The sequence below is a fragment of the Pollicipes pollicipes genome, unplaced genomic scaffold, assembly GCF_011947565.3.
Source record: "Pollicipes pollicipes isolate AB1234 unplaced genomic scaffold, Ppol_2.1 Scaffold_7261;HRSCAF=8764_pilon_pilon_pilon, whole genome shotgun sequence".
Taxonomy (NCBI): domain Eukaryota; kingdom Metazoa; phylum Arthropoda; class Thecostraca; order Pollicipedomorpha; family Pollicipedidae; genus Pollicipes; species Pollicipes pollicipes.
This window is the reverse complement of record NW_023597054.1, coordinates 24,740,902-24,765,114: the sequence shown is the minus strand read 5'-3', so window position 1 is coordinate 24,765,114 and position 24,213 is coordinate 24,740,902. Positions and strand designations below refer to the sequence as shown.

Below are 24,213 nucleotides of genomic sequence, written 5' to 3'. Positions count from 1 at the left end.
ATAGGGAGTTTGTTAGGGGTTCGACAATTGCCACTGCGAGTGGTGACAACCACTGCTAGCCGTGTCCGCTTAAATGGTTTGACAACATTAATTTGGGAATTTAAACTTTATCTTTACAACTGCTGAACGGAGCTGACTTTGCTGATCACCTTAGATTAAGGACAAGGTGATGTTTTACCCCGAACGTTCTAAGCATTATGATTATTTAAGTGTGCGTGTAAAAACACATCAACCGCTCACCGGACACCAGTGTGTAATAGTTTTCAACCCCTCGGAGCCACAACACAGCCTCAAACGGCCTTTGCCCCCCCCCCCCCCTCCAAACTTGCCAGCCACTTCCATAACCCCTGGGAGGTAGCGCAGACGACGGCAGCTACCCCGCAAGACTGGCTGTGAGAGGGCGCAGCCTAAAATGCTCACCGGACGGCACCTCATGCACATGGGCATCCGCCACCCATGGTGATCCGGCCCATCCCTTACGGCCGTTGGACCATGCCCTGGCATGCGATCGATGGGTCGCCGTGTTTGCACGCAGTGGCTGGGACGGTTTTTCGTAGTTTGGCTGTGTGTGCAGTGTACACCGGCGCGCCTGGCTCGCTGGCAGCAGTTGTGCGCGGCTGCCACCGGCTTCCAAGTGTGGGATCGGACTTCGGCGCGTTGCACCACACGCCACCAGAGGCCTCGGCCCGCGGCTTTGAACAGACGGTGGCATCGGCTCGGCACCAGCCAGATGAGCGCGAGCGGTCTTAACCATTCACACGCGGAGTGTGAATTCAGTGGAGGAACAATGGGACCAGTCCTGGCCACGCCACGGCATCGGGACGCTTCACGACTGCTTATTGTTCCAACGCTGACCACGTGGGCCAACGTTTTTCACGGCCCATCGCGTTACACGGTCGCGTGTACTGTTATTGCTACAGGGGGCGGGTCTATAAGTTAATGATGTATTCCGGACACGAATGTTGGCTTGCCCGGCAGCACAGAGTGTGTGCATCGTGTAGGTTTCGTGCAATTCACTTGTGAAGTCTTTAAAGGTGCTTTATGATGCGACGCAAATGATGCGCTATCTACGGTAACGTTTGCATTACGATCACGTCATTGCCATTCAAAAGTACATGGGTGAATATGATATTCATCATGGTTACGCAATCGCCACCATCGGGATTTCCTTGCTCCGGACAAGCTGGGAACCACGCCGAATGTCCATGCGGGCACCAAATCAGGGCAAAACAAGCCTACATCAAGCTTGAGTGCAGGTAACTGCGCTAGCACTTTTGCTTTTGCTTGCTTTCGCTCGCCATGAGTCCAAAACTTGCCCGCATTGGGATGCTTTGACGTCGGGTATTTTTCGAGACCCGAGTTCTCCTTTCATTCAGTCTTGAGCTTGATTCCAGATGCGGGCATGGACTTGATGGGGTCCCATTCAGGAATCAGACAAATTTTCTTCGAGCAAACGGAATCGATCTCCCCAAAAAATGGGAGGTTGAAGTTTTTGATTTCATTCAGGCATGCCAGATGAGATCGTCGGATGAGTTGAGCCCATATATTTTTTTCGGACCGAGTAAGGTGCCGATCGCCCCCCCCCCCCCCCCCCCTCCTCCCGGCTTCCTTTCCTCGCGCTCTTGACTTGGCCGGATACGTTTTACTAACAGTCAGAAGCCACGTCCCAGCAGGACGTGCAGGCGGTGACGCGGGTCTGCGGGCGACATCAAATAAACGGTGCACCTTCAGACCTTTATTCTCCGACTTCACTCGGAGCAGTGATGTCAGCTGCGAACACGTGGCGTCGGGGTAGCTCCGACGAGGCGGCATTCGGCCGTACCCGCAGCGGGCCCGCCGTACTCTCCAGCGAGGTGCCAGGTGCGGACACACCGCGACCCCGGCCAGCCGACCACGCCCAGTCGGCGAGAAGAACCGGCGCACCCATGCCGCACACGGCAATATCACAGCAGCGGACAACCGGCGACGACCGCACAGAGGAGACCCGGGGCCATCACAGCGCAGCGGGGCGTGGTCCACGGCGACGCGCGCTCGGTGGCGAGAATGACATAGGAGGCGTTACCCCTGCCCGAGTCCCACAGTCTGTCACAGGGGCCCGGCGCCACTCCAGCGCGAGTCCCGCAGTCTGTCACAGGGGCCCGGCGCCACTCCAGACGGAGTCTCGCGCTCTGTCTAGGGAGATTACAAGGCAACCTCCTGCTGGATAACGAATCTGCTTGCTTTAGGCTGGTAACCAGCTAATGACACGAGACACCCGCTCCAGAAAGAAGTAAGAGCCCCTGGCCGGGCACGTATTTCATGCATGCGTCCCATGCTTCGTTTCCGAGGCGCTTGGCATTGCAAATGTCTTTTTGAAGACGTCATAAAATTAGACGGCGCATGACGCAAGAACCGCGTCACATTAAACAACCCCAAGCGTAAGATGGCACAGCCGGACTGCCATCACCATCAACGACGCCGACTAGCGGACAAGGTGCACGGAACATACGCAAACAGAGCGCCCACCTACTGACACCAGACCTCAGGAAAGTACACATCCGGCCTCATGGAGGCCGTCATATACACGAACCGGGCTGAGATGCCGCCATTCAAACCTAGTGTGCGCGCGGGGTCGTGGCGCGGCAGTCGGCGAGCCCGGCGCAGCGACCCCGCGTCAAGGGGGCGGCTGACGACCGGGGCGGCCGCCCGCCCGGCCGCCAGGCGGACCATCGGCGGTCTGCGGGCCGCCGCCGACCTCGCCCGCCACTACCACTGATGGCCGGTCGGTCGGTCGGCTAACCGCGTAAGCGATGTTTACAAGACGGCTATCATCAGCGACAGGGCGCGGGATTGGTATGGGGGCTACGCACGCACCGGGCCGAGTCCGAAACATCTCTGCACGAATGGTAGCAGGCCTCGCAGGCCAGCGGCCGCGGAGTGCCCTCGGCAACGAGGTCACGGGGTCGACGCACATGTTACACGACAACGAAGCCGGTAGGCACGCAGTTAGTTGCGATGCTGCAATGCAATGCCGGCGGCGCTTAAATAGCTACACGCTGGCAGCATGGTGCGAGCACGACTCGTGCTCATAGAACATAGCATAGTTGACTGCGAGGACAACATCGCCGTCGCCGGCAAAAAGCGCCAGCTCCACCATCAGCTCGAGACGGCGCGGGGGCGACCCGGCCGGCAGGGCGACGGCCAGGGTCCGGCGGCCCGTGCACTGGCCGCCACCCGCTGCCCCGGTCCCAGCGGCAGCGGACCGCCCGCGCTGCTGTCTCCGGCCTGAGGACCGTGTCCTCGGGCCGGTCCGGCGGTCCTCTGCGTGCGAACGGAGGTTGGCTACGTCGCCGGGCCGGCGGGGCCGGACGCTCGTCAGTCGTCCCCCTCCTCATCCTCGTCGTCGTCCGACTCGATCTCGGGCATCGGGTACCGCAAGATGGCCGCCACGCCGGTCAGCTGCTCCAGCTCTGTGACAGCGCGCCGCTGCGTCAGCTGACCCGACAGGACATCGCCAGGCCACACCGCTCCGCGCGGCACACCGCCGGGTCACACTGCTCAACGCGGCGCAACGCCAGGTCACACCAACCAGCGTGGCACACCACCAGGTCACACCGTCTAACGCGGCACACCGCCAGGTCACACGGTCTAACACGGCACACCGCCAGGCCCACCCGCTCCGCGCGGCACACCGCCAGGTCACACTGCTCAACGCGGCGCAACGCCAGGTCACACCACCCAGCGCGGCACACCACCAGGTCACACCGTCTAACGCGGCACACCGCCAGGTCACACGGTCTAACGCGGCACACCGCCAGGTCACACGGTCTAACACGGCACACCGCCAGGTCACACCGTCTAACGCGGCACACCGCCAGGTCACACGGTCTAACACGGCACACCGCCAGGTCACACTGCTCAACGCGGCACACCGCCAGGTCACACCAACCAGCGTGGCACACCACCAGGTCACACCGTCTAACGCGGCACACCGCCAGGTCACACGGTCCGACACGGCACACCGCCAGGTCACCACCGTCTAACGCTGCACACCGCCAGGTCACACCGTCTAACGCGGCACACCGCCAGGTCACACTGCTCAACGCGGCACACCGCCAGGTCACACCAACCAGCGTGGCACACCACCAGGTCACACCGTCTAACGCGGCACACCGCCAGGTCACACGGTCCGACACGGCACACCGCCAGGTCACACGGTCTAACGCGGCACACCGCCAGGTCACACGGTTCAACGCGGCACACCGCCAGGTCACACGGTCATAACACGGCACACCACCAGGTCACACGGTCTAACACGGCACCACCACCCAGGTCACACCGTCTAACACGGCACACCGCCAGGTCGCATCGCTCAACAAGGGCACACGGTCTGGCAGGCAACAGCCACAGCAGACAGAACGTGCATAGCGGGGTCAAAGTTCCTTTCGAACGTGACTTCTAGCGAAAACCCCAGACACCAGTAGTACCACAATTCTATTTAACGGACAATTTTTGTAAACAATTTCATCGAGCCACCAGATGTCACGCCACAGTTTCAGCCTCACTCTGCTGTCACTCACACTCACTGCTGACCAGCCTGTTTCAATTTATCTTCAATGACGAGACGCATGGGCACGTAACACAAGAAACACGACACAGCTCTGGGATGTGGAAGCCCGCACCTGTCACTCATCAACACGAGCGGCCGCCGCCCTACCCACTGAGCTGGGGGAGCAGCTGGGTTATCGCCATGTTCGAGAGTTGGAAAGGGGCTCTCCAACTGGTGGCCGCCCGGTAAGCGAGATCAGAGGGTCGGACTCGGACTGTGCGAGAAGTCAAGGTGCGGTTACACAACGCGCGTGCCGCCAAACCAACCGTGCACGTGTTCCCGCGCCACTGGGGAAACTAGCGAGACCTCACCACGGTGAACAGCATTCTCAGCTCCACGCTCCGAACGCGCGGCGGAATGCCACTACATGGTCCTTACGTTCACCGGAGATGTGGAGGCTGGAGAATATCTTAACGTCGCCGCCGTACTCTCTGACACTGTCCACCAGGGCGACGTATTTCTTCCGTTCCGACAAGTCCAGCGACCTGAGACGGGCGACGAGGACAGTAAGCAAACATCAGAGCCCGCCCACCTGCGCCACCCGAGCCAAGAGTGTGCAGCGCGCGTCATATCCTGCGTGGTGGGAGCTTGCAGTCCACCGGTTCGCGACTCCAACAGATATCCCGAGCGAGGACGCGCCCTGCAGCGCTCCCTGTTGCCATCCAGCGTCAGGCGAGCCGCCTCTCCGGCGGCGTCTGAAGAGGCTGCTCGCCTCGGCCGACACCGGGGCAGCGCATGCCACCGCTGGTGAGTGGTTGGCCAGCCGCGCCGCCGTCGCGCCGGGGCGGCCACCGCCGCGTCGCCCCCGGGGACGGCGCGACACGATCTCGCAGGCGTCCGCCGGGACCCCGACCAAATGAGACAAGCTCGGAGAGACGCACAGGTATACAGGCGGCGACAGCCGCTCACACGGATATACCGGGGCAGGCGCAGCAAGGCGATGGCCAGCGGAAACGACGAACACGCACGGAAAATAGGATGTCTCATCCGGTTACGAGCGAGCCGCTGGGCCGACTGAGCCATTCTTCAAAAGTGGACCAGCTTTTAACTTGAGCGACCCGACCCGGCAAGGCCAGACTTGTCCACCACGCTTCCCAGCAACTAATACCTGCAACCACTGATCACAGATTCGTGCAGTTTTCAGCAACAGCAAGGGAGAGTCTCATTGTTGCCGAATGTGCTCTTTCTCAACGTGCCGCCGACGCTCTTTGATCAGCATGAAAAAAGCAATGTTTACTTATTCGGAAAATGCTCTAAAAAGAGGGCCGAGACGGAAGACAAATCTTGGCGACCCGGCGACCCAGCGGTACGAGGCCGAAAACGTTTTACGGAGGAGAAGGCGGAGAGTGGTGCTGGCAGGGATACGAGCTAACGCGTACAGCCAGTCACGCGCACTCGTGCGCAGACCACGGGTCGGCTCGTTCTCAGGCCTGTTTAGGACTGACGTCAGGTCAAAACCACCTGATTCATCGGAGCACTTGTGATTAAGCGGGAAGTGGACGACGTCACCTTTTACGCGCTCTCGAACATCATTCGACGCGGCTTTAACAAATCAAAACAGAACCATAAAAACTACACTGGCTTAGGACTTCAGTTTTTTTCTGTTCAGTTACCAGGAGTTATCGAGAGTTATCACTGGTAATCATAAGCCCAACTTATGATTACCAGTGACGTCACCTTTTAAGCGCTCTCGAAATCATTCGACGCGGCTTTAACAAAGCAAAACAGAGCCATGAAAACTACACTGGCTTAGGACCTCAGTTTTTTCTGTTCAGTTACCAGGAGTTATCGAGAGTTATCACTGGTAATCGCAAGCCCAACTTAAAACACCGAGTGCTGTCATTATCACCGATGCTTGAACTACACGTCGTTCAGAGTACTTCCTGTCATACTGAACGTCAATAACTCAGCATAAGCACTCTTAACTCGGAATCCCGAAAAAACCAGTTGAAGATCTTCCTTTTTTCTATCAAGAACTACACTGGCTCGCATTCTGCCGTGACCCGCATCGCTCAAAACAGTTGCGTTTTTTTTCAAATCGTTTGCCATGGTCACCAAAAAGCGCATCATAAAGCATTTGAAAAAGACAGATCAGGAATACGTAATCTCTAAAAAGAGACATGTCTGGGTAATTCATAAGCCTTCGCCAAAATAAACTCGAACTTCGAATACATAAGCTGAGAAAAACTCGATTATCGCGTTACGCTGGTGCTACCTTCTGTTAAGCGGCATAACTGTGACGTTATATCGCACTTTTGCGGCGATGTAACTTCTAGCGCACTTTCCATAGAAGGCTTGGCAGTCGCTGGCTCAAACCAAAAGTAAAAAACGAACTTAAATTGGCAAAGCTGTGGGCCAGTGATGTTATCACTATGCAAGCGGCCCCCATCCAAATGCAAGAAGAAACCAGCACAGCAAAGCCCGGAGACTTTGAGTGTAGCACCACCAGCGACAGAGCAAGATTGCCTCGCTGTCAATATTTTCTAACAAAGCCTGATCTCTCCCAATACGAAAGCCTTCATCTGCATGTGACGCTCCAGTTCTGGCTCACAATTTTACGTACGTTACGTATGTATTACGTACGTACGTACGTACGTATGTATGTATGTATGTATGTATGTATGTATGTATGTATGTATGTATGTATGTATGTATGTATGTATGTATGTATGTATGTATGTATGTATGTATGTATGTATGTATGTATGTGTATGTATGTATGTATGTATATACGTATGTATGTATGTATGTATGTATATACGTACGTATGTATGTGTGCGTGTATGCATGTATGTATGTATGTATCGATCCATCAATCGATGATGTACGGCGTACAAAACCACAGAGAGCTAGCTAGACTTTTAGAGCCTCCTAGGCATGTGTTCGGTGGTGGTCAGTCGCCCAGTTAGCAGCACGTGCCAGCGGTCATCCGACAACCCACACGTTTCCGGGCGTGGGCATCACCTGCGGCGGTGCGCCTGGCGAAACAGCCTGACGTCGGCGGGCCGCCGCCGGAGGCCGGCGTCTCGCGCGCGCCGCGCTCGTTACCGGCTCCTGGGATTGGCGGCGCCCGCTGCCCGATATAGAGCCGGCACGGAGTGACGCGCTGCGGCGAGTCCGGCGCACCGCGGCCGCCGACCGGGCTGGGCGCCGACTCGGAGAGCACTGGCCACACGCGCGCTGGCGCAGCGACGGAATGCGAACTGCGCGGAGCGACAGACGCGGGATGCGCGGAATTCAACGTTGTTGCGCACAAGTTCCGACTGTATTTCTTAACGATTCTGTTAAAATTGGGACACGGGATAGCCTCTTTATAACTGTGAGTAAGCAAACATGATTTCCTTCACGTCAACCTTGTTTAAATACATTGTGTCTTTACGTAGGTCACTGACCTACGGCAGGTGAAAGTCAGGCTATGGATTCAGCGACGCCAATTTGTAGGGAATCATTCAATCTGATGCGATAACGGAATGTTCGAACGAAGCCATACATCTCTGAAAGCTTCCTAGTTACTCCAGACTAGCTGTGTAGCGCATACTCAGGTTCTCATTTCGAATTTATTGATAACAGGAACCGCATTACACATCTTCCATGTAATTCTTAAAGGTCATGAAAGGTCAATGACCTAAGCTGACTCAAGTCAACATTCTGTACTTACGAACATACTCCTAACGTAATGTTTGTCGCTTATTCAAATGCAAAACTCAAGGCAGTCTTGTATGATTTTGGTCACCGTGACCTTCGAACAGTCAAACAAGGCCACTGACCTTGAAAAAGCATGCGACTCTCTGCTTAGGGCTTAACACTTATTTAGGCTCTGGGGGTACTTTGGAAACCAGCCCGAGGTTTGACTTTGTTTGGCCTTATTTGACCCGAAGGTCATGACCTATGAAACTCAAACTTTGACCCAAGCGAGTTCACGTACAGGTCAGCACACCCTAAGAATTTGGTGTCTCCACCTCTCTTAGTTCCTGAGATCTTAGCGGAGGTCAAATTGACCTCCCACCCGAGCGCAGGATATCCAGCCGGCCACCCGGGCGCGTGTTATTAAGGTACTTCACGGTGATACTCCAGCACGCATAGCAACAATTTTACAACCTTTAAACTGGTCCCCGAGCCCCCAGCATTCGGACACACGAAATTGGATAGCTCACTAGAGTACGCATCTTCTACGAACTACTGCATCTTGAAACCCAGCTCGCTGCCAGTTTAGCTTCAAAGAATGCTACACTCCCGTTCGACTCAGGCCGTCGCCGAGCAACGTCAAGAGAACTCGAGTGGCCCACAGAGAGCGTTCTCGGGAGTTCCACCGTCAGTTGGCGGGCGGGATGGTCACTCCGGGCAGCACTGAGACCCCTGACCAGCCGTCCATCGCACTGCGCGCAGAGGACACGCAAATGCCACACAGCTCGGTCCCAGAATATATCGGCGCAGTATATAGCGCAGTAGCACGACCAGGTCACGGAGACCCACCGCGTCCGTCCCCCCAGGGGAGATGCGGCGACGACGCGGGCGGCCCGGCCGGTCGTTCCACGGCATTAGTAGTACAACAAAAACTCCTACCGGCAGGAGTGCTTCGATGTTACTTCTACTGCCAATAATTACGGACGACATCAGTGCTATGCCACAAAAACTTATACTGCAAAAACTCTCACCATTGCTTCTACTGCGAACACTTCTACAGTCCTAACTCATACGAATTACTTCGACTGAAAGAACATACGCGACATTACATCTACATTACAAAACCCATACTTCTACTCGTCATACTTCTACTGCAAAAATATATGCAGTCATAGCCTGGGAACGAGTGAACTTCTACTGCAAATACTTAGACTAAAAACTGCCGGCCCGTTGATACTTCTACTGGCCCGTTGATACTTCTACTGCAAAAATCTATAGAGCTATTGCTTGCACACGGCATTACTTCTGCTGCATATACTTCTACGCGACAAAGTGCTACAACAGACTTGTGGTTGTTCTTTCTGAAAAAAGTAATGACCAGTATGCGTTTTTGCGGCGTAAGTTTTGCCGTGTACTACTCATGTCGTGTAGGTGTTTTTACAGCACAAGTAATGAGACGCATCAGTGAAGGCTGGGAAGTCTTTGTTCTATAAGTAATGATAAACGTAACTTTTTGCAGCATAACGTTCGTCGTGTAGCATTTGTGTCGTGTATGATCTTTTGCAGTAGAAGTAATGTAGCGTGTAAGTAAAGACAGCATCAGTTTTTGCAGTAGATGTAAGTACTTCAGTATAGCAGATGATGTGCATTTTGAAGCATAACATTTTGAAGCATAAATTTTGACATGTACAAATTTTTCAAGAGTATGTTTTGTGGTATAAGTGTTTGCTGTAGAAGTGATGTCGCGTATAAGTATGTACAAGTATTTGCGGTATAAATAATAACGTGCATAACTGATGCTGCCGCGCCGGTGTCGGGAGGATTTTTTACTGCAGCACTTATGTGGTGACAGCCCGGCCAGCCGCCACGGCCGCCGCGGTCGGGTCAGCAGTCTGATTGGCCAGCCGGTAACGTAATTCTGAAGCACCGGCCGGGTCGAGGAGGCGGGTTAATCCAGCCACATCTGCGGCCGCCGGGAGCCTGACCCAGACAGGTCAGGCCTGGGTTGGGTCGGCTCGCCTGGTGTGTGCGGCACCGGGGACCAGTCGGCGCACGGCCGGCCCGCGATCGAAAGCTACGGATAAGCTATCGAAAAGCTGAAGCTATACATACAAAGGTATATGTGTAGCTTCAGTAAGCTTTATATATAAAAGGCATGACATATATATATATATATATATATATATATATATATATTATATATATACGTGCGTGCGTGCGTGCGTGCGTGCGTGCGTGCGTGCGTGCGTGCGTGCGTGCGTGCGTGCGTGCGTGCGTGCGTGCGTGCGTGCGTGCGTGCGTGGTGCGTGGTGCGTGCGTGCGTGCGTGTGTGTGTGTGTGTGTGTGTGTGTGTGTGTGTGTGTGTGTGTGTGTGTGTGTGTGTGTGTGTGTGTGATACCCGTTATGGGTGTCACATACAGCTATATGAGAAACAGGCTTATCCGATGTGTGTCAATCACTTCCGGTAAACAGGTTGGGGAGTGACAGAACTGCCCGCATATTTTAGGTGATCTTCCTGACATGCGATTACAGGGGAAAATATTGTGCTCGGTCATGTGCAAAGAAAATTTAAAAGGAAACGATTTCCATTCACGATCTGAGGCCTTCCATAAAATATCAGTAGCTCACTCTTATAAGGGGCGACAACAAAACTTACTCTATATGGACCTTAGTATTTACCCACTATTTTGCATGTCCTTGATTGTCCTTGTATGTCCATTTCCCGTGATTTATAGTGTTCTTGTATTGACATCTATTCCCCATGTCACTGTTATCGAGAGTACCGCTATCCACAATGTGCGAAATGTCTGCAAGTGACAGATGTGCTCGTGTTTAACTTGTACAAAGTTACGAAAAATAAAATTGTTGAAGTGCCTCGGTTAAATAAAACACACACGTTTCGTACCTACAATACGTGCCCCCATAGACATCCCCCGTTCCAGAATCTTGTTTGACTTTGAATTATTTCATTCGAATTTGAGACTTAAGTTAACACTGCACTGCGCAGCAGCAGCAGCTCACTACAATTGAACCACGCAATCCTAGACAATCCAACATCACATTAAGGTGCCCGTCAAACACGTCTAATCATGTGAGAAGCTCCACGACCCCGCCGCCGCAGCGAATGGTGCGACCCCGCAAATATCGCCAATAGATGCATTTACATCCCAAAGCCTCCAGATGCTATTGCAAGTGAAACTTTCTGTCATATCACCGTCTCTCATTTCTTTTCAGTTATCAAATGGATGCATTATGACTGAGCCAATTCGGGCACATCTGGCTGAGCAGAGACAAGACTCGACGTCAGTAAGTTTGCTAGCCTTTTCACGAACGATTCTTCTTGATACCTGTCTACCAACATATGCATCCTAGAGGGCCGATACACCGCAGAACACACCCGTCCTTCCTCCTTACTGATCTCTTCCCCCAACCCCTGGCAGCGTGCCGCCTCACCGGGGCACGCTGCGGCCGTCAGCTGCGAGCCGGCCTCTTAGCCGTGTCGGCGGGAGCCCCGCCCGGCCGGACGCCCACACCCCGAGGACGGGCCCCTGCGCAGGGCGAGGCCCGGCGGCGGAGGACTGCCACGATGGACGTCCTCCGCCGCACCCCCTGCTTACCGTTCTCTTTAATATCATAGCCCTGAAATGGCTCTTACTGACCGAAAGGGCTCTCTGCCCTACCAAACCAAGCCAAAACGAAGAAAACGCGTCGAGTGAGCGCGCTTATCAGGGACAACGTCGCGTGTGTATGTGAGAAGACGCTGTCATTGCCGTACTCTTGCCGAGCTTCAGCTAAAGAGCTGTCTCGCCGTTTGCTTTTTCTGATTGTCTTAAAAATGCATCGTACGGTTCCCGATTACTGAGCCTCGTGTGAAGGGGGAGGGAACGCAGGGCGAAAGAAGTAAGAGAGGCACGTGCAACTCTTTTGGCTTTACCTTTGGCATTCAAACATGACCGTTGACAATGTCCCGCCGTCGGACTGGATCGGAAAACCGGATGAAATCTGCACTTGTGATCCTGCAGCCGTCCCCGCCGGCTCTCACTTGCTCCTTCCGCCATCCCCGCCGGCTCCCACTTGCCTCTTCCGCCATCCCCGCCGGCTCCCACTTGCCTCTTCCGCCGTCCCCGCCGGCTCTCACTTGCCTCTTCCGCCATCCCCGCCGGCTCTCACTTGCCTCTTCCGCCATCCCCGCCGGCTCTCACTTGCCTCTTCCGCCATCCCCGCCGGCTCCCACTTGCCTCTTCCGCCATCCCCGCCGGCCTCTTCCGCCATCCCCGCCGGCCTCCCACTTGCCTCTTCCGCCATCCCCGCCGGCTCTCACTTGCCTCTTCCGCCGTCCCCGCCGGCTCCCACTTGCCTCTTCCGCCATCCCCGCCGGCTCCCACTTGCCTCTTCCGCCATCCCCGCTGGTTTCCTCTCGTCTCTGGTTTCCGGCAATTCTGCTCCAAAGTCTACTGATTTCCCCACTGACCTTCGCGCGTCTTCTGATAGTGCCTCTGAATACACCATCGACCTGTTAGCCTCGTGCCTGGTGGTGCAGACACGGAACGAGTGTGTCGTTCAGGGAAGGCAACGTCCTCCGGCGATCGTAAAACAATTCCGACCCTTGCGAACCATGTGACCTACAGGCTGAAGCTAATGCTAACGTTTCAGTTGTGATCAAAACCCAGACCGATGCTCAGACTACAGCTCTTCTGAAGGCTGTAAAATATGCAGCAAAGCGGTGACGATGGCCGCGCCATGCCGGAACGCAATCAACGAATCAATTTCGATCCGGTTGATAAACGAATCAATTACGTCCGAGATCAACGTCATAAGTGGGGAGAATCCCTCGCTGGCTCGAGAAGCGAGGGAGTGTGGCAAACCCGCTAGCTACCCTCTTTCAAAGACGGTCAGCGGCCAGGCGCCAGGCTGCTCGTGGTTACGTTCAACAAAACTAGACCGGAGCGGGGACTTGTCGACCGTTGTCGACAACCCGCACCGCCGTTTCAACGACCACATTTCTGTCCCGGCACCAGGCAATGAAAACGAAGCCACCGGTCTATACCGACAACACATATACGCGTGAATATATATATATATATATATATATATATATATATATATAATGTTTATATCATACTCATACACATATCATATATATATATATATATATATATATATATATATATATATATATGTGTGTGTGTGTATATATTTATATACACGCGACGCTATATAGAAGTGTGACGAAGCTTCACAAGAACGATCAATTTACATGTTGCCTTTCAAGTACCTGGGTTGCGATGTTTTGACACACGTCACACTGTACTCAGTGCTCCGTTTGAAAGAGAGAGAAAAGTTGTGTGTATTGGGAAAGCCGGGCCAGGCGCCTCGAATCAGCGATCAGCGGGCCGTTCGTCTGGTCCGAGTTCCGATGTGCGCCTACTACAAAGTAAGTACAGCCGGTCTCGTGACACTCAGACCGCGTCTTCGGCTGCGCGGTCCGGCGGGAGACCCGGGCCGAGACCCTCCCGGGCCCTCACGATCCCACGTCTGACCGCCGCCGCCCCTCTTGAGCCTCGGACGCAGACCCCAGCTGCACCAGCCCCGACCCCGGCCCTGACCGAGCGCTCCGCCGCCAGGCCACGCCCGGCCTCCAGCCGCCGTGCGGCGGCGCCCGCCCCATTGCGAAGTTTCGGCCTTAGCGCGGGGCCAATGGGAGGCGGCGCCAGATAGCGATGTTTTCATCGCGACAGCGATTTAGTCCACGACGTTACGGCCGAAAACAAGGCGCAAAAGTTGCAGCGCCTCGAGTGTTCGGGAATCTGTGGGGCTGGGTGACCATCTGATCGAAGCAAAATTGCTAGCTCGTTCTAGGAGAGATAAAATGAGGATTAGGCCAAACCCCTCTCGACGTTCTGGTGACGCAGACGTTTCACCTCACTCTCACGTGTCTTTCCTGCTAGTGGAAATCCTAGTGAAGGTGATGAGGTGAAGCATCAACGTCACCACCCAGCATAAGCACGCTTAGTCCCACGCACAGACTAATCATATGGGTGGGGTTTGCAGGCGTTGATGCGCGAGGTCACCCACAGACTATTTTGCTGAACAGGCTCACTACGTCAGGCTGGGCTAGGTCCTTCCAAACGCCTGCTCAGTAACTGACTGCTCATCGCATTCGTGGTGGCGGCCATATTTGACTTGAAATGAGCTGATGCTGTCAACAGCTGAGACTGACTTTCTCAGACTTGAAATGTAACTGAAATAACATGATTATTTTATGTCAGGGGGTCAAGACGCAACTTTCTTATACAATTTAAGGTAGGAAGTTGTGGGAACATTCATAAAAGAAGGTTTTTATAACATACTCCGGCTTGACGCTCACCCACTAAAACCCGCAAAAGAGTACGGAACCTGGACAACTCACGCAACTTTTGGTTACTTCAAATAGGTAAGCTTCATACAAAAAGGACTGAGCGCGCAGACACTTTGCAATGATGTCAACAGCTGTTTTATGGATCAATACACATTATGACGTCACATATGGAAGTCCAGCCCAAGGCGACACATGCTAGTGTCGCCCCTGCTGAGCACGGCTCAAGCAGCCAACAGGACTCCTGACACCTCCTGGACAGATTAGGAGAGCACACGCCTCCCAAACGCTCCAGCACCTGAGAGGCCGACGCTGCAGTGCACCAGACTCCCCCCCCCCCCCCCCCCCTCCCACAGAGCGCGGCGGGGCGCCGCACTCACCGGAACAGCTTGTCAGAACAGAGCAGGGTTTCGATGGCCTGCGCCTCGTTGGCGCGCTCGACGTGCTTGTAGCCGTAGTAGGCCTTGCTCGGGTCATCCTGCAGCGTGCGGTAGAACGTCTCGAGCGCCTTCACCTCTCCCGCCGCCTTGGTGTCACTGAGGCGTGCCATCACGGCCGGGTCCTGCAGCACCTCTGGAACACCAGGCCTCGCGTTAGGTCGGGGTCCTGCGGCACCTCTGGAGCATGAGGTCAGGTCACAGCGCGGTCCCGCAGCACCTCTGGAACACCAGGTCAGGTTACACATCAGGTCAGGTCGGGTTCTTGCGACACCTCTGGAACATGTCACGTAACAGCCGGGTTCTGTGGCATTCCTGCAGCATCGGGTCAGGTCAGGTCCGATCACATGTCACGTCGCAACACAGCCCCAATACATCACGTGTCATTCCCCGGCCGGATCCAATCGCACTCATACAAAGCCGAGTAGAGGCGAGAAAGCGACCGGCCCGGCAGCCCAAGGCCGGGCAGTTCGCTATCTCTGCAACGCCAGGTCAGGACATAAGTCATAGCACATCAGAACTTCAGGAATTGCTAAGTTTCATCGTTGGAGCTTTCTAACGTGACAGAAGTTGTGAATGTCGCGCGGTGAAAAGCTGGTGAGCAAATGCACACCAACTGCCCAGCTACATTGAGTACCGATGTCCGCTCGCAGCAGTGCCGGCTCGTGTCTCCAGTTGTGCTCCTCAATTTGACGTCCTGAAGAGAATCCAGTTCGTAACAGCTTCTGATACCGCAGCCAGTGCGACGCCCTTTGCAGCGCGGGACCGGCCGCGATTAACAGGACCACGCAGCTCTCTCAGCTTAGGCCCCTCAGTTTAGGCCACAGCAGTTGACGGCGGTGGTGGAAAATGCGACATCCGCCGTCGCCAGGTGATCGCTAGTGTCACCATGCGTCCAAGCGGGACGAGCCCACTTAATATTCACGGGCACTGCATTCCCCATCCAGTAGGCTTCAACTCAAAACTGTTCCGGGTTGCTGAGATCTGATCTCGGTCCTTGGAGATTCTCCAAGCTGGTGGATACATGGCTTGCAGTTAAGAGATGATAAACGATCGCATACTTGGACCCACGTGGATGCACGTGCCCTTGTCCCACATCTCTTTCATCAAAAGGTGACGCGTTGTGACCCTGGATTGGCGAAATACTCTTCAGCTTTTTCGCGACCCGAATATTTTATCTTCGGGAGATTACTCGGATTGGAGTGGACATTCCGATTACACTGTAATGTTGCACCAACCTCTTGCTAATCAAACAGCTTGATGGCAATGCCTTGAGCAAAACGTCACGGCACTTCTATAGAACTGAGCTGCCTGCCGCTTGGGCGCCAAATGACTAGAAGTCGGCGCGCCCGAAAGCCCCAATCAACATAACACAAGAGCTAGCTGTCGCTGACACATGACAACATAAGTGGTAACAAAGGCAAAGGTCCGTCAAAAGCATGATTGTTCGGACTGACGCCGCTCCAAAACATCCGGAGAGTTGACGTTGGGACCGTCTCAGCCTGCGGACCCGCACGTCACGAGAGCGTTACGAAACGGGTCACGGCTCGTGTCGACCGATGTCCGGCATAGCGATGGCGGCGACCGAGTCACCAGCCTGCTCTGCTATATGTTTAGACACAAAAAGAGCAACTATCATTTGCCTTGCGAGCTTAGTTATATGGTATAGTTGCGAGCTTAGGGAAAACCCTAAACGGATACCCTGCGTTAATCTATGGTTTTCGTGACCATTGTTTACCCCCTCAAGAACATAATTATGGAAAGCATGCATAATAAGCCGCCTGATGGTTTGGCGATCAGCATAATGGCTACCACTCAGGTAGGGCATATCGACCTAACGGGCTTACGTCTTGGGGAAGTATCGGCACAGGAAGCTTGATTATGTTGGCACATACCTGGAACGTCACACGGTGGTAGGAACTGTATACTTCGGAGCACAGCCTAGTAAGAGAGCTTTTCTACCTCACTGTCCTCGGGCGAGGACAAAAATCGCCATCACAAAAAGAGGCTTTTCAGCTCAACAGATGCAGAAAATGAGAGCATTGTCTTTTTTGCATTCCTGGACTTATGATGACACCGCAACAGTCATACGAAGGTCGTCATAACGTGATAAGACCTCCGCGGCACAGGAATCGTGTTGGAACCCCATCTCGACAGCAATGCTTCAGCGGCGAATACTTATATACACAATCGATCCCAGGACTTGGTGTGGTGTTTAGAATTCGGATCCTGATTTTCCGGGTTCAAGTCCTCGTTTCTAGGATTCGAGGGCTCACAATAATATATGGATGTATTCGAATTTACTCGAATCGTGCGTATCTCAATTCTCAGCTCTCATTAACTAAGCGAGAGCACCTGTCGTGCAGCTACCAGCGGTTAGTGGCTAAAGGACTGTCATGGTCCCTACGTGGCCCTACTGCAAATGTAGGTATGCTTGACGGCGGAGTCCATACGGTCCGGATATGAAATAATGCAACTAAATAAGCCGTCAATGTGCAACGAACGGTTTTTGTGTCCCGCTTCGGACGCATGTTTCAAGGGCACCAGAATCAACGTTACATCATCGATCCATTTAAGGGTGTGATTCGAATCACACCATCAAGAGTGTGATTGGAATAAACTTAACTACAGATATATGTACGGACCAGGGATGGGTATGAAGTCAGGCGTCCAGCATTAAACCGAATTCAAAGGCAAGATAATGACATGAAGCCGGAGTCGAAGCTAAATCGGTGACTTAAAAGTTTGGAGCCGTAAAGTCGAAGCCAAAGCCAGTGGCCCTCGTGTTTTTAAAACCCAAAGCAAAAAAAGAAGCCAGTAACTTTAAATTTGCACACTCAAAACCGAAGCCCAGGTCAGCGGCTTCGAGCTTAATAACAACGAAGCCAAAGCCGGGTCCATCAGTGCAAAATGACGAGACCTAAACCAAAGCTGATCCAGTGTACGTAAGCTGCTTTACGGAACAAAATACAGCATCTGCGTCTGCTAAAATCGAGTAGCTTTCAGTGCAGTCTCGTTCTGGGAGTACCTACCACCAGTCACCAATAGCTACGGGAAAATGTGTGAATTTATTAGCGAACTCAGTGGTGCTGAGTAACACTATAACGTAAGGTGTTTTGTATTTGACTGTTTTTTTACCATTTGTGTCATCGGTGCTTTTTTGTTTGGTGTAGCTTTTTATTCTACTTTTGCAGCATATGAACTGCGATGCGACTGTGATGAAATATTAAGCCACTTGTCGGAGCCATTCGTAAATATATTGACTTGGTTTGACTCGTGGGCTCCGCTTCGGCGATCATTGCGAAAAACACTACCTGTTACACCGATAATGCATTCGTGTTCCATCCACATAGTTTCCTATTACAGGTCAACTTTGAAAAATTAGCTCACAAGTTGACTTGGATAGGAGTGATAACTGTCTGATTTTGGGCAGGGATAAAATGGCCCAAATGAGGCAAAAGTTTGTATCATATCCAAATCAAATTCCACGCCTTACTGGGATCCTACAAATTTTTATTCCCTTAGCGATTCTTTTGGAATCAAGAATCTTCTGCCAAATTGGATGAGATACCTTCCACGATGCGGGATCTATGTCTAATCCTTGCGAATGGCATTCAATCATCCTGGATACGTCTTACAATAATGTCGAAGCATTACGGAGCTAGGCCCGCCAGTGAGATTTACACATATCTCTGACCATAAAGAGGCGGATAGCTCCTGGATAACCGGGTCAGTAACTAATAGGACTAGATTGACTAGCAGGCGTTGTGGACGACCAATGGAGCACGTAACAGGCTAGGCGTGAGCAGGACTATGTGTTGCTAACACAGCCTTAGCGTAACTTAGATTACAAACGGCATTGGCGCATGGCAACATGATTTAGCCAGACACCTGGCATTCAGCACCGTGCCATTCCAGCACACATCACTCACTTACACATACGTCGGTGAAAGGCCACCTCGCGCAGGGAGGGGCGGCCGATTCAGCTACAACAATGCTACTACACCGTTCGATCAATGGTCGATAGCCTGTTTCGGCCGCCATTCGCCCCGCCCGACGCCGGGGCCGCGCCGACCGGCAGAAACAGGCGGCACCATGGGCGGCCATGAACTCGGCCGCGCACACGCGTCGATTGACCTGGGGTCGACGGCGGGCAGCAGGCATGTGAAGCTATGCTGAGAGGGGCCGGCCGGCCGTCTCGGTGCCGGTCAGATGCGCCGGCGAGCACGGCTGGCGACCGCAGCGGACTGGCAGACGGCTGGCGACCACAGCAGACTGGCAGGCCACAGCGGGCCGGCAGACGGCTGGCGACCACAGCGGACTGGCAGGCAGCTGGCGACCACAACGGACCGGCAAACGACTGGCGACCACAGCGGACCGGCAAACGGCTGGCGACCACAGCGGACCGGCAGACGGCTGGCGACTGCGGCAGACCGGTAGACGGCTGGCGACCACAGCGGACCGGAAGACAGCTGGCGACCACAGCGGACTGGCAGACCACAGCGGACTGGCAGACGGCTGGCGACTATAGCGGACTAACAGACAGCTGTCGACTACAGCGGACTGGCAGACGGCTGATGACCACAGTGCACCGGCAGACGGCTGGCGACCACAGCAGATCGGTAGACGGCTGGCGACCAGAGCGGACCGGAAGACAGCTGGCGGCCACAGCGGACTGGCAGACAGCTGGCGACCACAGCTGGCCGGCGGACGGCTGGCGACCAGGCAGGCGGCTGGCGACCACAGCGGACCGATAGACTGGCGGCGGCGCCAGCCGAGTACAGGACAGATGGTCTGTTCCGGTCATGCGCATCCCTGACGTTTCCAACAGAATCCCCCTGGCAGCGGAGTGTAACGTTAAGCACAGGTCTTCGTTCCCCCATCTCCAGGCCAGGAACCGGCCTCCCAACACTTCACTCGATGCGACAGCCTGCCATGCTCAAGCCGGCTCAGCTCAAGCCGGCAGGTAGGCCCGTTGTTTTCGGAACTTCACGTCTTCATCTCCCGCCCCATCTTCCCAGTTCCGGCCCGGGGGCAGGCCACCATCTCATTGGGGGGGGGGGGGGGGGCAGATCGCAACTCTTCATTTAGAGTCCAGAAACATCTTACCGCCTGCGATCGGTCTGGGAAAAGGTCTTCTCTCTCCCCCATCACCTACAACCTCAAATTCCGTTCATTTCTGCATCACTTCCTACCTCACATCCCAGACACTCCCTTATCATCTCCCGCCTCACATCCCGGTCACTCCCCCATCACCTCCCACCTCACATCCCAGTGACTTCCCCATCACCTCACACCTAACATCCCGATCACTCCCTTATCATCTCCCGCTTCACGTCTCCGCCACTCCCCCACCACCTCCCACCTCACATCCCAGTGACTTCCCCATCATCGCACACCTAACATCCCGGTCACTCCCTTATCATCTCCCGCCTCACGTCTCCGCCACTCCCCCACCACTTCCCACCTCACATCCGGTGACTCCCCCATCATCTCCCTGGCACTCCCCTATCGTCCCCTACCTAGCATCCCAGTCACTCCCCATCACCTCCCACCTCACATCTGGTGACTCCCCGATCACCTTCCACGTCCCGCTCTGTGCAAACTCCTGGCAGACCGCAGGGCTGTAACAGCCGACGGACGTACAGCCCGCGCCTCGAGTATGGTCCCGTACAAACTCCTGACAGACCGCAGGGCTGTAACAGCCGACGGACGTACAGCCCGCGCCTCGAGTACGGTCCCGTACAAACTCCTGACAGACCGCAGGGCTGTAACAGCCGACGGACGTACAGCCCGCGCCTCGAGTACGGTCACAGTCGTCACTGGCCGGAACAGACGAGTCTTCACATGTTGCCATCCGTATGCGGCGTGATGGCGCACATTCAAGAAATGGTGTGTCACGTTCAGAACTAACGCGGTCAAAGGTGGCGGAGCAGCATATAAATAAAGCGTTTCACTCTTCGGCCCTACCCCAAGCAAGTTCCGCTTTGTGGCAATGCTGGTATCTACTCAGTCCTCAAGCAATGCGGAAGTCATTCAAGCATTATCAAACGCGCGATGGAAATACAGTTAGTCCACGTGGCTAAAATCTGCCCGTCTCTAAGCAAAGCCCGGTTCCAACCGAATTTTCCCGCCCGGGAAACCGGTATGCCTCGCCTGGGATACCGGGCCGGAATAACTCTGGCGGTGGGAACCGGGGAGGACTTGATCGCCGACGGTCGGCCGGCTTCTCCCACCGCCCGGCAAGGATCCGACGGGGCCGGCAGGGAAGTTGACTCCAGTTCAACTTTTGACCGGACCGTGCTGGCGAAGGGCCCGGAATGGGACGGGCATTCACTGTGAAGCGTGCGATTCGTGTGAAAGTGTGACCAAGGAAACGGGCTGTAAGATGAGGCAGGTATGTGTTGAGTGTGCAGACTTGCTGATAATGTCTCTGTCTCTCGGTCTCTCTTTCTTTCTCTCTCCCTCTTTCTCCCTGTCTCCCCGTCTCTCTGTCTCCCTGTGTCTCTGTCTCCCCGTCTCTCTATTTTTGCCTCCCTGTCTCTCTATTTGTGTCTCTGTCTCTCAGTTTCCCTGTCTCTCTGTCTCTCACTGTCTTTCTGTCCCCGCAACATTTCTAATAAAACAGCTGCGAATAAGATGCCTTCTTTTTTAGTTTCTTTTTGAAAGGTACGCTCAAAAGTATTGTCACGCGTTACGGTGTATGTCCGCACAGGTGGTGCAGAAATCCATAAAGAAATTCCGGTTACAACAGCATTAATAACCTTACTCCTGGCAGAAAAACCAGGTGAATAGAGATATAGATACTTTGATATTTCGACAACATGGCTTCATCTCAACGAACGGCAGAAGCAAATTTAAATTCAGCTCCGCTTATTTAATTCTGACTAACTTAAAGTTACTTCTGCTTATCGTTTCGATAAAAACATGTTGCCGAAATATATATGCATCTATATTTCCCTTCTCCTGTTTTCTTCTACGAGGAATAAGGCTGTCTATCTGTCTTATATCCGTCTACTGTCTTATCTGTGCACAATTTTCCTCGCAAACGCGATTAATAGCTTTAAAAATTCCGGGTTACCAGATCTAGATACTTTCTGCACATCTGGCAACAATTTCAATTTTTTTCCGCCCGGTCGGTCCACCCTGTTTTTCGGGCTGGAAAACTTCGTGGGGCCCAGGCTTGGCGCACACTTCTTGCAATGACGGAGGTAATGTATGACCCACAGCGTATATGTTGCGGCGAAAAACGATGATCTTGATAGCTTATTGTGTCATTATGCGAAGCGTGAAGGCATTTTGAATGAGCTCGCTCGAAAAATAAATGTAAAGTTTGGGCTGAATCACTTCTTCTAATCTGGTCATTGCTTGCTACAGACTGTCAAAAGGCAAGCGAACCAAGCGATTGCGTACAAAAATAAACTGTACAAAACTTGTAAAGTACTCGAATGCTCTCAACGTTCGGAGAAACCACTCAGTATACAACGTGGTTACAATATTTGTCATTGAATCGTGTCTTTTATGAGATCGGATGTCAATACATGGATGAGCATCACCAGTTTTTTTTTTTACTTTACTTGCCTTAAAACAGCATCAGTGTTAAACTTGTTTACCAAATCACGTATAGCGTATTTGGTCTAGAAAGCAGCCTCCTAAGAAGGGCTTGGATAATCCCTGATGCAACACTTCGTCAGTTACCAGGCTTCACAACACCTCCTGCTGTGGAACAGCGCCATCATGAGACGACTGAAATATCGACTCAAACCAGGAGATCAAAGGTGATCGTGGCATGTAATTCAGGCATGGTGCCGCAGCGGAATTCAGTGTCCGCCATAAACATTTTGTTCTTTCCTCCAGGATCTCCTGGAGACGCTCCATATGGGGGATTCAAAGTTGCCCGCCATTATTGATCCTTTCACGCATACCTACCACGGCTGCATAAATCGCAGCTGTCTTACTTTGGTGTACATTAGTGCCACCGTGCATTTTTGCGACGTAGAGCCAAAACTAATCGTGCCGAATTTACTTACAGTTTGTCAAATTTGTTTTCATTTCCTACAAAGACTGCGCATCACGCTATCAGGCTGCTACAAAGTTCAACCGCGTCGAAGTACCTTGCAGTTGCGCCAAAGCCGTGCCACTTCTGCAATCCCGCCGAATTCGGGAGCGCTGCACCGAAATTGGACGCCGCCGCGCTCAACACCACTGTTGCCTTACAACTGGCTGTGCGAAAATAAAAATGAAACCGTTACGCATAAATGGATGTTACCACTCCGAGCAAGCTGGCCACGCCGAGTAACGCTAACGGGCCGTGCCGTGGGGGCCTGGCAGCGACCATCAGCGAGCGGAGGGACGGAAGCCAGTTCTGCCAGCGACCTGGTTTTGCCATTTTGTTCGGTAAACCGACTTTCCCGACTTTATAAATGGAACGCCAGAGCAGATCAAAGCGGGGAACCCTTCCGAAATGACAGTTGCAGCGGCTCTCGCGATGGCCCTTCTCAATGATCCCCGAGCCCGCGCGGCAATCCCCCCAGTTTCCCGGACGCCGTCTCACACGCACGTGACAACTGCCCAGCCCGGTCCGCGCCTGTCCACGCCGCCGGTTATCAGAACGTACGTGCGGGACCGCGCGGCACGTGGCCACCATCAACCACCTCATCCGCGAGCCGGGGAATGCGGAGGAGCCGTGCGCTCGGGGCCGTAACGGACCGTGCCGCCCGTGCGTCCAGCCGTCCGGAGCCGGCATGCGGCTGACGGGGGCCGCCGCTCCGGCGCGGCAGCGGACCGTGCCGCCGTCATCCAGCCGTCCGGAGCCGGCAGGCGGCTGACGGGGGCCGCCGCTCCGGCGCGGCAGCGGACCGTGCCGCCCGTCATCCAGCCGTCCGGAGCCGGCAGGCGGCTGACGGGGGCCGCCACTCCGGCGCGGCAGCGGGCCGTGCCGCCCGTCATCCACCCGTCCGGAGCCGGCAGGCGGCTGACGGGGGCCGCCGCTCCGGCGCAGCGCCGGGCACGGTATGGACACAGTGCCGGCGTCCGACAACCCGCGCCGGGGAGCATTGGCTTCGAGATCGGGTCGGAGTGATTCTGTGCACTATGAAGGGGCGTATCGCCTTAACAGAAATTATTTTTTGATTTCAGTCGTAGTGAGTTTGCGCGCCTTGCATTTGGCCATCAGCCCTTGCCTTGCCTTGCCTTGCCTTGCCTTGCCT

General features: G+C 54.2%; 1 protein-coding gene across 1 annotated transcript in view; it reads right to left on the bottom strand.

Moving 5' to 3' along the window:
• Positions 1-1,727: 1,727 nt before the first annotated feature.
• Positions 1,728-24,213, bottom strand: part of LOC119111982 (protein pelota) — a 93,203-nt gene continuing 70,717 nt past the window's right edge. Inside the window, exons 8-9 of the mRNA XM_037235897.1 lie at positions 4,967-5,073; positions 1,728-3,449 (exon numbers count right to left, since the gene is read on the bottom strand). Of these exons, the coding sequence (XP_037091792.1) occupies positions 3,355-3,449; positions 4,967-5,073 (202 nt within the window). The 3' untranslated portion in view covers positions 1,728-3,354. The remainder of the gene's footprint in view (positions 3,450-4,966; positions 5,074-24,213) is intronic.